The sequence below is a fragment of the Trematomus bernacchii genome, unplaced genomic scaffold (genome assembly GCF_902827165.1).
Source record: "Trematomus bernacchii unplaced genomic scaffold, fTreBer1.1, whole genome shotgun sequence".
NCBI classification, from domain to species: Eukaryota; Metazoa; Chordata; class Actinopteri; order Perciformes; family Nototheniidae; genus Trematomus; species Trematomus bernacchii.
In genome coordinates, this window is record NW_022987342.1 from 7,785,785 (window position 1) to 7,799,777 (window position 13,993).

At 42.3% G+C, this 13,993-nt stretch overlaps 1 protein-coding gene across 5 annotated transcripts in view; it reads right to left on the reverse strand.

Annotated features, from left to right (window-relative positions):
- The window catches only part of rptor (regulatory associated protein of MTOR, complex 1), a 219,666-nt gene that overhangs the window by 69,249 nt on the left and 136,424 nt on the right, over nucleotides 1-13,993 (reverse strand). For all 5 annotated transcript variants that reach the window (XM_034130268.1, XM_034130259.1, XM_034130240.1 and 2 more), the window contains 5 exons: nucleotides 9,381-9,464; nucleotides 7,752-7,862; nucleotides 6,892-6,966; nucleotides 5,970-6,035; nucleotides 249-440 (listed from right to left, as the gene is read on the reverse strand). In XM_034130268.1, the coding sequence (XP_033986159.1) occupies nucleotides 249-440; nucleotides 5,970-6,035; nucleotides 6,892-6,966; nucleotides 7,752-7,862; nucleotides 9,381-9,464 (528 nt within the window). The remainder of the gene's footprint in view (nucleotides 1-248; nucleotides 441-5,969; nucleotides 6,036-6,891; nucleotides 6,967-7,751; nucleotides 7,863-9,380; nucleotides 9,465-13,993) is intronic.

Below are 13,993 nucleotides of genomic sequence, written 5' to 3' on the forward strand. Positions count from 1 at the left end.
TGTGTGTGTGTGTGTGTGTATGCTGTGCAAACCAATTCAAAAGAATAATACATTTCTGTTTTCGTCCGCCTGTTATAAAATGGTGTGATTCTTGAATGAGAAAAATCTAATGTCTATAGCGGTAAAACACACACAAACAAGTGGTCTTAGTTAACCATGAGATGAAATCATTTGCAAAACGAGATACTATATATTCTTGAATTGTCAGAGTGGGAGTGATACTTTGTTTTTTAAGATGACCCTCTCACCTCGGGGATGGGGTCCGTCAGCAGGGTGTAGAGCTTCTCGTGGGCGCTGTCCCGGACCCCGCACCAGCGCGCCGGGTCGAAGTTCTGCCAGATGCGGCCCAGGCAGATGGCCACCCACTGGCGGAGCAGAGGGTGGGGGTCCGACAGCTGCTCCAGGCAGTTGGCTATTAGGTTGCCCTGCAGACACGCCTCCTGGTGGGAGGGAGAAGGAGTGATGCAAGTTAAAGAGTGTGAGAGATGTTCAGTAGGTTTTAAAACCAACGTACCATTATGAACCATGAAAAGGAAGACAATGTGGGGCAGGGGATCTCAGAGGAAGCGTGTGCAGACCTCGGGTGTTTCTCAATGTCGAGGAGGCTTGCTTGGTAGCACATGTCTTCCGAGTCACTTGCTTCAGAAGCGAGGCAAGAATCCTTCCTAGCCTCGGAAAACGAAGAATTGTGGAACAGGCTAACAGGTGTGCGTCATATGCGAGGCCCCGCCTTCAATGGAGCGCTATTTCCGCCAAAGATTTGGAAATTGGTCCGTGCGCAAAGCATTGTGGGGATTTTAAGACCGCGGAGTCTACACATGTGCAGCCTCGAAATGTCTCGCTACGAAGTACGCCGGCCTCGGTAGAATTCCAAGTATGCTGGACATTGGAACAGTCCTTTGGCGGGACTCGATGACGTAGTATGCTTGAAAAAGTGGCTCTGGAGCAGCCTTCCTCGACATTGAGAAACACCCCTCATCTGTCTGCACCACACATGGTTTGATTCAGGGTAAAGATGTTCACCGCACTCGTTGGCCTAAAGTCAAGCTGTTCAATGACAATATAGACCGCTCTGTGAAAACACCTGTGAACCATGTGCATATGTTTTGGTCTCTGCACAACTACTGGACTTAAAATGTCAATACTTGGATGCTTATAGAGCCTAATGCCATTACTGCAGTATTGGGTGTCCCTCAGCTACCTTTACCTAGGCTAAAAGCAGACATTATAGTCTTTGCAACATCACTGGCAAGACGCCAAATACTAACAAGATGCAACTCACCAACACCACCTTCCCACACTCTGTGGATAATCATTTACAGCTTGAAAACATCTGTCACACACTGAAAGGCTCCTCCAGGAAGTCATTCCAGCACAGATTTGTACCATAAACTGCATGGCAGTGAGAAGGAAGAAATCAGAGGAATTGGCACAAGTTAGGACCCTCACTCCCTCAGTGTGACAGCTGACCTAATCCATGACAAATGATCTTCACTAGTTCTCAATGTGTGGTTAAAACAGAGGAAAGGCATTTTTTCAATCCACCATATGCCGTTTCTTTAAGTTGCAAAGGAGTGATAGAGAGATAATACGTCTGTGTATCCCGCATTATTCAGAGGGGAATCACAGCGGCTTTGTCGATGCTTTAGCTAAGTGTCGGAAAATTGGCGGACTTCAAGACAATAATTCAGAAATCATCTTATAATAAAGTTTTTAAAAAACTCTGATTTATCTTACCAGTTTGTCATGCATTCATTTATTACAACACAACACGTGTATTGGTTTCATCTCCCCCTTAAATACAAGTAAATATTAGTATTTTAAACTTGTAATTAATCAAGATTAATCACATATTATTATTGTCATGGAGTGACATCACTAGTGTAGGCAGGGGCGTTTCCTGGACCTGGAAACATTCGGGACTTAGCCCACAGTGGCGGCGCCAGATATTTTCTTTTGGGGGTGCTTTGGGGTAGCTTGACGTTTCATAGAGGGTGCTCAAACATGTAGGGTTTCCCATTAAAGGTGGGGTAGGTCATTTCAGAGAAACCAGCTCGAGTGTGCTAGAATTTGAAAATACACAACCGGAGAAAATCTGCCACTTCCTTACAGAGCCCCTCCTCCAACACACACGAACGCACACATGACCAATGAGGGCACGAGATAAGTTTGTGCACAGATGGAAGGCTGACAGGCAGGTAGGCCATCCAGTTATTTTAGCCGGGCCGGCTAAAATGATTGGTCGTGCTTTTTACAGGATTTTTTGTCAAAGCACTTAAGATATTCATTGCTATCGGGATGTTAAGAGCATTCCATGGAATATAACAAAAAGTGTATCTCGAGCCGGTTTCTCAAACTTACCGACCCCACCTTTAATGTACCGGGCGCTACAGTGGAATGTTCTACTGCAACACTCTCCACGCAAATACACAGTACACCCGCGACAGTTACAATGAAGGCCCGATAATCAGCTCAGGGTATATAGGTGTAAGCAGGGGTAAAGTGCTATTTTTATAAGTGGACCTAACATCCGAAGATTATTTTTTAAATATTGAAGTTAAAAGCATCAATCTGGTGCACTTTGAGAGCAACATTAGGAGATCTATGGATATAACTCTCAACACCCATATGAAACAGAACTGTAAACAGATTTACTTTTTCTTTATGGATATTTTACAAATCACTCCCCTTTCAAACTCTATTCTTGTTTTATTTCATTTTTAGTGAGTTACTCAGGTGAGTACCAGGACACAGCGTTTGGTACTCACCCCACACGAAGCGTGGTCCTCCTCAGTGTCTCCTTCACTGTCCTCTATTTATACTTCTTGCATGCTAGATGATGAAGATGATGAAGATGCACCTCCCTGTCTCTTTTTAAGCCTCCGATTTGCTTTCTGCCAAAACTGTGAAGTCCTTGCATTTCCTGAGGCCAAGTTGAAGGATCAAATACTAAGAAATGATCACATGACTTGAAGTCATATCTGATTTCAGATGTGGGAAGTTACTAAGTACACTTATTCAAGTACTGTACTTAAGTACAATTTTCAGATATTTGTACCTGACATATTAATAATATTTGATGCCATTGTTTGTTTTTCACTTAGTTCTGACAGCTGAACTTGCTGCTCCTCACAGAAGAAGAAGAGCAAAGAGGAGATAGTCTGTGTGAATTACTTAAAATTGTGGGTAAGGGTAGATAGCCCCCATTGTTCTGTGACCTGTCAATCATCAAACCGGGGGTCATATTTCATTATGTGTTCATTTTTATCTGAAGTTGTACCCATGGATGTATAAAGAATAGTTCTACGGCCAAGGTATTCTCTGTGGGGACTTCCGGCAACCATCTTGATTCTGATTGGCCAGAACACTCGAAAAAACATCAGCAAAGATGTTTTATTGTGAAGATGATCACTACGTGACAGAAGTTTTCAAAACCGTTTATGGTATCCGGTACTCAGTCCAACGCCTACTGCATGCACAGTGTTAGAAAATCGGGCCTTCAAAAATAAAAGTTTGACTTTTTTTCCACAAAAAAGATTATATAAATGTTTTCCTTCACTCACATATCTGCGAACCACTAGAAACGGGTTGAGGACCACTGATGTGGAGTGCACCCTCTATTCAAAATGCTTTTAAAACTTTCGTCTTTTGTCAAAATCAATTTCATTCGCCTTCAGATTCCTCCACTTCGCCAGAACACAAGCAGAGACTGGATTGACCGTCAAGGACGCTGGACTTTGTGAAAAGCCAGAAAATGTGTGTGTCAAAATAACAAAAATAAAGGCCCTCTTGAGTTAAATGTTCTAAACAGTTCACATTAATGTCAAAGTTATTTTTCTTTTAAAGGCTTTCTTTTAATCAGTTCAACAGAAATACTGCTTTGATTCACTTTTGATTTCCTTCACTTCTATTTCATTATTGTGAGAATTTTTTCAAGATTTCTCAAGGTTTGAAAAAAGTCTAACACTTTTGGAAAAATGTACAACTCAAAAGAATATCTGAAAGTTGGTTTAAGACATTTGAATGCAGAAACATTTAGATTTTAAACATCTCCTATCATGCTATTTTTAGATGTATATTCTGGGTCTCAGATATATAAAAATATATTAAAAAACATGTCTACAGTATAATGTGTTTTGCTCAAAATACCAAAAAAGAAAAGAGGGGGGGAGCTTATGCTGAGTATCTGATCAGGAGATTTCTACCCAGATACAGCTAAATGCTGCACTTTGTTTCTGATAGCGATATTTCTGATAGGGCCGTGGGTGTAAAGCCAGCCCACATCTCCGATATGTCGTCATATCAGCAGCAAATAAGGATCAGCTCTGTTGTATCCCCGTTTTTAGAGATGTGGGTAAGGAGGAAAAGAGAGAGGGTGGTATTTTCTGACACTTTGTGAGTTCCCTGACACACCGGGGACACATATTTATGTATACAGGACATCGAAAAGTGCATTTTGCATGATAGGAGACCTTTAAGGGGTTTAGTTTTTTCAATCAGTGTTGAGCTGCTGTTGTCTTCCTATTCAACTATTCAGCTTCGCCGGCTCCAGGGCGTTTCCACATTGCTGCATAATGGCCTGGCACTTCTGGTTAAAGCTTAATTGCTATTACCTTACATGATGTCACCAACTTTGACAACCTTTACTTGCCAAATAAAAAGTTTTAAAGCTTCTGTATGAACTATTAAGCTATGAAGGATGGACAGAAGGATGGATGGATAGATAGTTCTAAAGCTAAATAGCTAAGATTTGCTAGCTAAATAGCACAATGACAGGTTAATGGAGTTGGGCTCTCGGTTCAATCGTTTTTATAAATGTCAACACTGTGGACCGGAAGTTGGAATTCTTTTTAGATGACCTTCATTTTGGCACTTCCATCACTTTAGTACTTAGCTGTTCAACACATATGCTAACAAGATCACTGAATAAGTATTATTATAGGACAACAATGTTATAATAATGACACATTGAACATTAGGAATGACTGGTTTCTTCTACTGTTGATGTAACTTTGTGATAACTAAGAACATTTGGTAAACATCGAAGCCACAACAAATGGACCTGTTGTGTGTGCTGAGATATCCAGATTGAGATATCAAAAAAATGAATAATCTTTTATCAGCAGCGACACCATGTGCCCCCGTCTCCTCGCCCCCCCCTTGTCTACTTTCTTCCCGTGCCTCAGATCACTTGTGCGTCGCCCCTTCATCTCTCATGGAACCTCCCAGCTGAACCTCAGGAATATTAAGACGCCGTGCTCTGTGGCGTGTTCGCAGCAGCGATAGCGCAGTAATGAGCGCTGTAGTTGAAAGTAAGAGGGATAAATAATGGAGCCGTGGAGCAGAAAGAGAGTCTCTGTAATGTTGGAGGGCATCTATTATTTACAGGCCTGTGAGAGAGGTAGGAGTGTTTAGGAACGGTGCTATAGAAGAGGAATGGTTGTTTCTGAGCTCGAGAGCACATATAGCTTTTCTGATTTGTCACATTGATGTGATGTGGAGAGAGAAGCACTGTCAAATAACATTCAGAAGTAGACAGAGAAATAACTGCAGAGAGCAGGAGAGAGAAACAAAAGGGAGGGATGGTGGAATATTTCTTCGTGGAAGAGTATGCGTACTCCAAGAAACAGACGAGGCACAAAAGGCTTCTGGGATTGAACACAGGGGTCTAGGAACGGGCCAAAGTGACACTTGTGGTGATCAAGTGTCACCACAGAGGTGGCTGGGTTTGGAGACGGAGATTAGAGAGGCGACTGTTGCTGACAAAACTGTCACATAACCAATATCTCCAGGAAATACACAATGGACGAAAGAGCCATCTCTCAAAGTGACGGCTGTCCCTGGAAGAACCCCAGGAGGTTCTGGTGATGGAAGTAAATTAATATTTTGTTACATTCTCCCTTGGGGCTTCTAGTAAACAAACGTACAACAGTGCAGAAATACACACATCTCCAAACACACACTCTTACCTGTCCCGTGGTGTAGCTGTTGACGATAACAGCCAATATGAAGACAGCCATGGTACGATGCTCAGCCTGGAACAAATGAATAAACTGTAAGATCTTATGTCCACACATCATCTTTCATTTTACTTTCTGAACCCATAGACTGCATGTCTTTTTGAGTTTTGAATTTTGGTTGCAACTATATATTTTGTATGTGGCTGTGTCGCCATCTTTGGCACCAGGAATGACACAAGTACACACGAATATGTCAGAATAAACATCCCTGAACTGAAAACACACAGTGAAAGGGTTCAAGTTTCAAACCAGTAACATGTACAGCGACTTGTCAATCAAAAGCTTACCCGGCTTTATCGTCTGTTTAACTTTCAAACGGACCATCATTTACTTAATGAACATCATGCTATATTCAAGAAGGTTTCAAATTCAGACCATTCATTCATTAGGAAAATGATGGAAGATAATAAATCAAGTGAGAAGTTTGGTCCTTTTCTCATAGACTTCCATACAATCACACTTCTTTTAGCAACCAGTGGCCTCACCCCCTACTGGCCACTAGAAAGAATGCTGTTTAAGGTACTTCAGCATTGCCTTTCCTTTTTGAACCACATATTGCTGAAGTGTAAAAACTGGAAGAAAAGAAGAGATATATAACTTCAAACATCCCTTAAAAACCTAAGTTGATGGACAAAGTTTCTCTGAGTTTTTAGGATGCAGGTCTCATTATCTGTCCAGAGAATTATCCATTAGATTTGTTGCTCATGTTTACATTTCCTCTTAATGCATATTTAAAAAAACAACATAATAGGATGGCATTATTGCTTTTGTTTTTTATCATATGTTGCTGAATAACAATACATGACCCTTGAATCTAAAGAAAATCCCGCATTCGTCACTTCATTCACAAAAGGGCTTGGTGGATACTCACCGGCATATAACTGTCGGCCAACACCGACAGGAAGTACTTGTGTCCGTTGTCCTTCACCAGGTCAGCTTGGCACGACTGCAGAGAGAAAGACAGAGAAGATGAGGAAGAGGAGGAAGAGGTTCACTTTACTGCAGAGGTTGAGTTTCTGTCTATTCCTCCCATGGCCATGAATGCATGTCACTTTGTTCACTGAAATGACTGCTACTCCTTTTTAGCCATGGTTGTGTACTTATTGTATTACTAATGTGTGCTTTCCGTTTTTATTATTTCATGTCTCTTTTGAGTGTTTATAATCAAGATTTTGTTGTAACGTCTGTTAAAATCAAGATGTGTATTGTCTGTGACTCTGAATCATTTATCTTAATGCAAAACAAATCACAGTCTACTACATACTTTAGTTTTCAGTCTGTTACATACATTGCAGTAAAGTTTACTCTCCAAAATCAAAGTCAATCGTTTGAATTTTACTTAAAACTGTAGCAACTTTATTCATTCAGATTTTCAATCAAGCAAGGATAATGAAATCATTGTTAATTTGTCTAAATTTGGACTGACCCCAATTCATTTGCTTTAATAAAAGCACACAGGGTTTAAAGTGCATCTGCACTTTCAGTTGATGCAAAATCATCAGTGCAATGACAATATAAATCATTGTGCCCGCTTCACACAAAATCAAATTGACTCTGAAACGTATGTTTTATTTTTCTCCTACTCCTTGTGTTTATCTTCATTTCCAGACAGATGGTATTTGTATAATGACAATAAGCTTGTGATGTAAAACTGCTTTCTAAAAATGTTAAACAATTCAGGATAGTAAGGGAATATAAAATATAAGGCAGCAAGTGCTTCACAGAACGTACACTGTCCACGGCGAGGATTTTAGCCCAGATGAAGACCAGCAGAGGCCGCAGCTCTCTGGCCGAGCTCTGGAGCAGCTTCAGAACGTAGGGGAAGATCCCCACTGAGAGGGCCTGCACACACACACACAGCACACACACAGCACACACACACACACACACACACCACACACACACACACCACACACACACACACACACACACACACACACAGCACACACACACACACACACACACACACACACACACACACACACACACACACACACACACACACACTACAACACACACACACACACACACACACACACACACCACACACACACACACACACACACACACACACACACACACACACACACACACACACACACACACACACACACACACACACACACACACACACACACGTGATATAGCAGTTAAGATGGAGGCTTTGCTACTGAATGGCTTTCTGTGGCCTGAAATGTAAAAATGATGACAATTTGATGAGTTCCCATGTCTGTCCTTTTCTCCCCAGCTTTGTCAATAAGCTGAGTTTGCATTTTGGAGCGTTCTGTATAACTGTGATTGACAGCACAAGGCGGTTCTTTTTTTAACAAAGCAATAGAGAGCCGAAGTCCCTCCCTTTCCGGTGGAACTCCATGGGACCTTATTTCGGAAAAAGTATGTATTGAAGTCAATGGGGAGAGAAAAGTTATCTTTTGATCCCGTTTGAATTGTGCCACGAATTACACATATGATGTTCGTCAATCTTAAAAAATCATTGTGCGAGACCAGAGATGTAGTTCATTGAGCGGTTTCACACAAAATTGACTTGCAAAATTATCTTTTAAATAATAAAATAAAAGGAAACCCTGTTCGAAATATCATAAGGGTCTGACTATTGTCTTAAGATGGACGAAGGAATGGGGAACCTATCCTTTAATGCACAAAAATCAAAGTGGTACATTTCTTACTCTAGTAAAAGAAGCGAATACAAAAAAAAGGGTCTACATCCAAATTACACAAGACATTTTTCTCACATAAGGTAACACATATTGACATTTTTCAAGGTACTGTTTGAAATTGGAAATTCCAATATTGTTACACCAGAGCCTTTTGACTCCATTCTAAAAGGCGTAAATGATCAGCCAGGGTTTTTGCTGCTGAATAAAAACACAGCATGTTGTGCTAAATATATTGTTATTTGTAATGATTGTGTGCTGTTATCCAGCGTGTGGATAGTCCTCTTGCGAGAGAGGGTTTGGCTTTTATAAGAAAACATTCTTTTGTACAGAAAAATTGCATTTATATGACGATTGGCCTTCTTACTTAAATAATGACAGACTGTATATATATATATATATCTATATCTATATCTATATCTATATCTATATCTATATAGATATAGATATAGATATAGATATAGATATAGATATAGATATAGATATAGATATAGATATAGATATAGATATAGATATATATATATATATCTATCTATATATATATATATCTATATATATATATATATATATATCTATAGAATTTCCTCTTACATTGTTTGTTCGAGTGTGTACATTACAAAGATGGAAAAAGGCTCGACTTCATGGTATGCTATGCCTCTCTGTGAGCATCTAGTCCTTAACGTACCAGACTGACGGCCCAGGGACCTAGATCCAGGAAGCGTCCGAGCAGGTCCAGAGCTCGAAGCCGATGCACCTGACTGAGGAGGACCTGAAAGAGAGCAGAGGTCAGAGGTCAACTGAGCTGCCTCCAAACCGAGAGGAAGCCTGATCAAAGAGGAAGAGGAAGGAGAGTGGGAGGAAGTGCTGAGAGCCTGGAGTGAAGCAGGTGGCTCTCACCACTAAGTCGTAAACCAGTGTGTGTGTGTGTGTTTGTGTGTGTGTGTGTGTTGGCGTGTGGCTGCGTCCTCTTGGCTGTTTTTCACTTGGCATTTAAAAGGAGATAAAGGTTTAGGACAATTCCCCAGTGTGTGTGTGTGTGTGTGTGTGTGTGTGTGTGTGTGTGTGTGTGTGTGTGTGTGTGTGTGTGTGTGTGTGTGTGTGTGTGTGTGTGTATGTGTGTGTGTGTATACGCTTGAATTAAGGTGTATAGCACTGAAGCCAAATGCGATCACGACGTAGCAGTTTTGGCAAAAGATAATATTTAAAGGAGGCATATGGTATGCGCTAAAAATGTATATTCTAAGTGTGTGTGTGTGTGCACACAAAGTCTGTGTGAAGGCTGGACACCGGTCCACACCCTTATCCCCACAGTGTGTGTGGGAACAAGCATATGGAGGAACCCACGTCCACACACACACACTTCCACCAACACGAGGTATTCTTAGCACTCTCCGTGACTTCACCCTGCAGAGACCACCAGCAGGAGAGGGGGGGGGCTGAGGGAAGACCGGCCCGGGGCTGCCTCCATCTCCAAGGACCAGCGTGGGAACACGGACATGTACCTGTGTGTGTGGGTGTGTGTTCAAGTGTCTGAGACATAGATCTGTGCTCTATAACAATAAGGAAAGCAGACAAGCTCGATTCATCCAGGGTTCCTACACATTTTCTATTTTAAATCTCATATTTCCTGACTTTACTGTATATTAGGAAGGACTTTTGACAAAAGAGTACAAATAAAAAGATAATTATTAATTCTATTTGAAAATGAATTGCTATGCTATTGTCTTGCCAAATAATATCCACTGTAGCTCATACAAATCAACTAACAAGAAATTGTTTTTCCACAGATATGGGCATTTCAATTACAGATATTTAGAGAGCAGATGAGGCCTTTGCCTTAGATATCAGTGAATATTGTTCTACAGTGGCCCACACACACATTGTATCCACATGATTAAAATGACATGCAAACATGCATGTCAATTCCATCAAAGCAGGGATGAAAAACCCCTTAACATGCTGTTATAATAAAATGTGTTGAAATGTGTGTGTGTGTGTGTGTGTGTGCATATTTGCCTCCTCATTTGCGTAACACCTTTAGCGCGATGAGTAAGTGTGTACGAGCTGCGAGACGCACGCGTCACCTTATTATGTGTGACATCACTCCTGCCTGATGTGAATGTGCTGCTGTAACCGTAACAACACAACACAAAGAGGCGATGTAATCCCATTGCACAATCTGTTAATCCTTCCTGGATGAAATGGCTGTTGTCAAGACAACCCTGCATCGTATCTCATTCCTGCGCTCTGTTGTCCTCCCTTTGCTCATTTCATTAAACAGCATTATTGATGGAGCCCCTCTCTGTTGCCCGTTTTCTTGTAGCTCATTGCATCTTTTCAAATGGAGCCAGATTATATTTGGGCACCAAATCGTAAATCTTCTGAGAATACCCTTGTCTTTTCACTTTATTCTTGTGCAACTCAAAGAGATAAGACCTGTTTGTGTGTCCATCCGTTACATCAGAGAGTGTAGAGGAGCTTTGAGAGGAGTCTGCCCTTAAATCTGAATAATGTTGTATATTCTTCCTTTTTAAAATGATCTTTTAAGCCACCAATGCCTTTAGTGGGGAGTTGAAAGGGGGGGGGCACATAGTCGATGTCACAGACAAACGGTTCCAGGTGGGATTCAGACCTGGGTCTGCAGCGGGGCATGAGCCCCAGTACACAGTATGGGCTACCAGCTATACCAGATCATCAATACAGCGGCCCTATGTTGTGTAATCTTAAAGAGGACATACTCTGCTCATATCCAGGTTCATATCAGTATGTAGTGTCTCTACTGGGACATGTCTCCATGCTCTAATGTTCACAAAGCTCTTTATTCTTCTCATACTGCCTGTGCTGCAGCACCTCTTTTCACCCTCTGTCTGAAACCAGAGCCCAGTCTGCTCTGATTGGTTAGCTGGCCGGCTCTGTTGTGATTGATCAACTGCTTAGAGATGTCCCACCCCTTAGCCTATCACTTACAATATGTTGGAGCGCTAGCCAATAGAAGCAGAAGTGTTACATAGTGATGTCATAATGTTACTGAAGTAAACAAAGATGTCCAATGGAGGAGTTTCAGGCAAGGGGGGGATTTTTAGCCTTTGCAGACCATTGACATGAACAAAAACCTATTCAACACACTACACCAAAAGAATAATAGGGACCCTTTAAAGTCTGCTTTACTTCTGTTGTACACACACACACACACACACACACACACACACACACACACACACACACACACACACACACACACACACACACACACACACACACACACACACACACACACACACACACACACACACACACACACACACACACACACACACACACACACACACACAACACCACACACACCACAACACACACACACACACACCACACACACACACACACACACACACACACACACACACACACACTGCCTTCTCCCTGCCTGTTAACGGCTCCCGACAGAACTGCTGTATGGACGTGCTGCGGCTCGCAGTGTGCTGATTCAGCAGGAAATTACCATTCAACACGGACAGCAGCGCACCACCACTACGCTGTGATATAATATAAGAGCACAACTGTACAACCCCGCGGGATGGTGCTGGAGGGGGGGGGGGGGAAGAGAACATCCAGCTGCTGTAACTCAACAGCTGACGCACTCTGAGCAGGGTTCTTCAGCCAGATTCCAGCCTAATTAAAGCTTCCCGAACTAATGTTACACCCCCAAAGGGAGCACAGCAGACACCGCTCCTGTCACTGACTTTTGTTGCAGGGTTGTAATGAAGATAACTGGCCAGAAAACGCAGAACTCAATCTAGAGCTAGAATTTTGCAGTGCATTTCTCACGCTGTGTTTTGTATGGAGGAGGGGGGGGTGGAGATAAATAAAGGGAGGAGAAGAATAGAAGTATTGCTCTAATGCTGGGGTGGGGAACCTCCGGCCTCCGGCCTCCGGGCCGCATACGGACCACGAGACCATTTGGTACGGCCCTCGATGCAGGGGCGGACTGGGACAAAAATTCAGCCCTGGAAACTGACCCAGTCCGGCCACATGAAATGTCAATTGTTAGAAATCCGCTGTTTATTATTTAAAGTTTTACGTCCGATTCGCTCCTTTTTTCCTCTCTGTACACAGCTCCAGTTTGGGCATTGGCCTGTCATCAGATTTCCTTTTTAGTTGCTGCTGTAGTAGCGGAAGTTTAGTAAAATTATTTTTTATGAAATGATCCAAATCTCCACCCTCCATAATTGCACTTGTTTCAGTTGCTTGCTACTTTTTAAGGGCGGTGATGACAGTTACAGTACAAACTGAAGTTGATGCGATTTGATTGGATTGGCATGACGTGAGCCTCATCTGATTGGTCATTCCCTCAATTTTTTTTCACCAAGGGAAGCCAATTTTGGCTGGCCACCTCTCGCAACACAGAGTGCAATCTACTGTTTCACCATAACATCTAGAGGGGCGCTGTTTCACTCTTTGTAAAATACTCAATGAGAATGGCGGAGAGATGGGCCGGCAGAATAATTACCGAAACTAAACGAAGTGTTTTTATTTATTTATTAAAATTATAACTACAATCCAAAAAAACAGGGGAAGCCTGGCTTCCCTTGGCCTCCAGGAGAAAACGCCACTGAGTTCAAGGGATAATTCTCACCCACCTCTTGCTCTTGCCCTGCAGTTGTATGTGCTGGTTCTTCCACCAGCTCAACTCTGTCCCTCATTATGAACGCAGGAGGCTGGCTGTATATCTGAACTCGCGCCCTCATCATTCTCTTCAACATCTTGCACTTGTTCTAAGCTGCTGATGATAGTGCTTGTAGCAGCGCTGCTGCCAAAAAGGTCTGTCAATTTGCGACATTTATATGCATCACCTGCAAGTGACTTCACCTTTTCTTCTCTTGCCTTCTCGGCTGCACCTTTTTCTTTTCGTTTTCTTAGATTTTTATCCATGTTTTTTCATTCTCCCTGTCTGCCGCGGCGTCTAATCCCTTCTCTTCGTGTGGCCGGTCTTTTTTCTTCTTCGTGTGTGATTATTTGACAGATAAGAACCACACAACTGCATTAGCGGCCGCTGTCGCCCTCTGTCGGCCGTCAGCGCAACTTAAATGATGACTTTAAACAATTTTTTTTTAAAGTGCCGGCCGGCCGTCAACGGCCCTTGACGACCGGCCATTCTGTGGTTCTCCAGATTCTACAGATGGCCAGTCCGCCCCTGCCTCGATGTAATTTATAAACACACGCAACAAAAAAAGAATCTAGACCACAAAATAATTAAACAAGCGAGTGCCTGTTTTTCCGGGCCAGGTCAGGGTCCTTGAA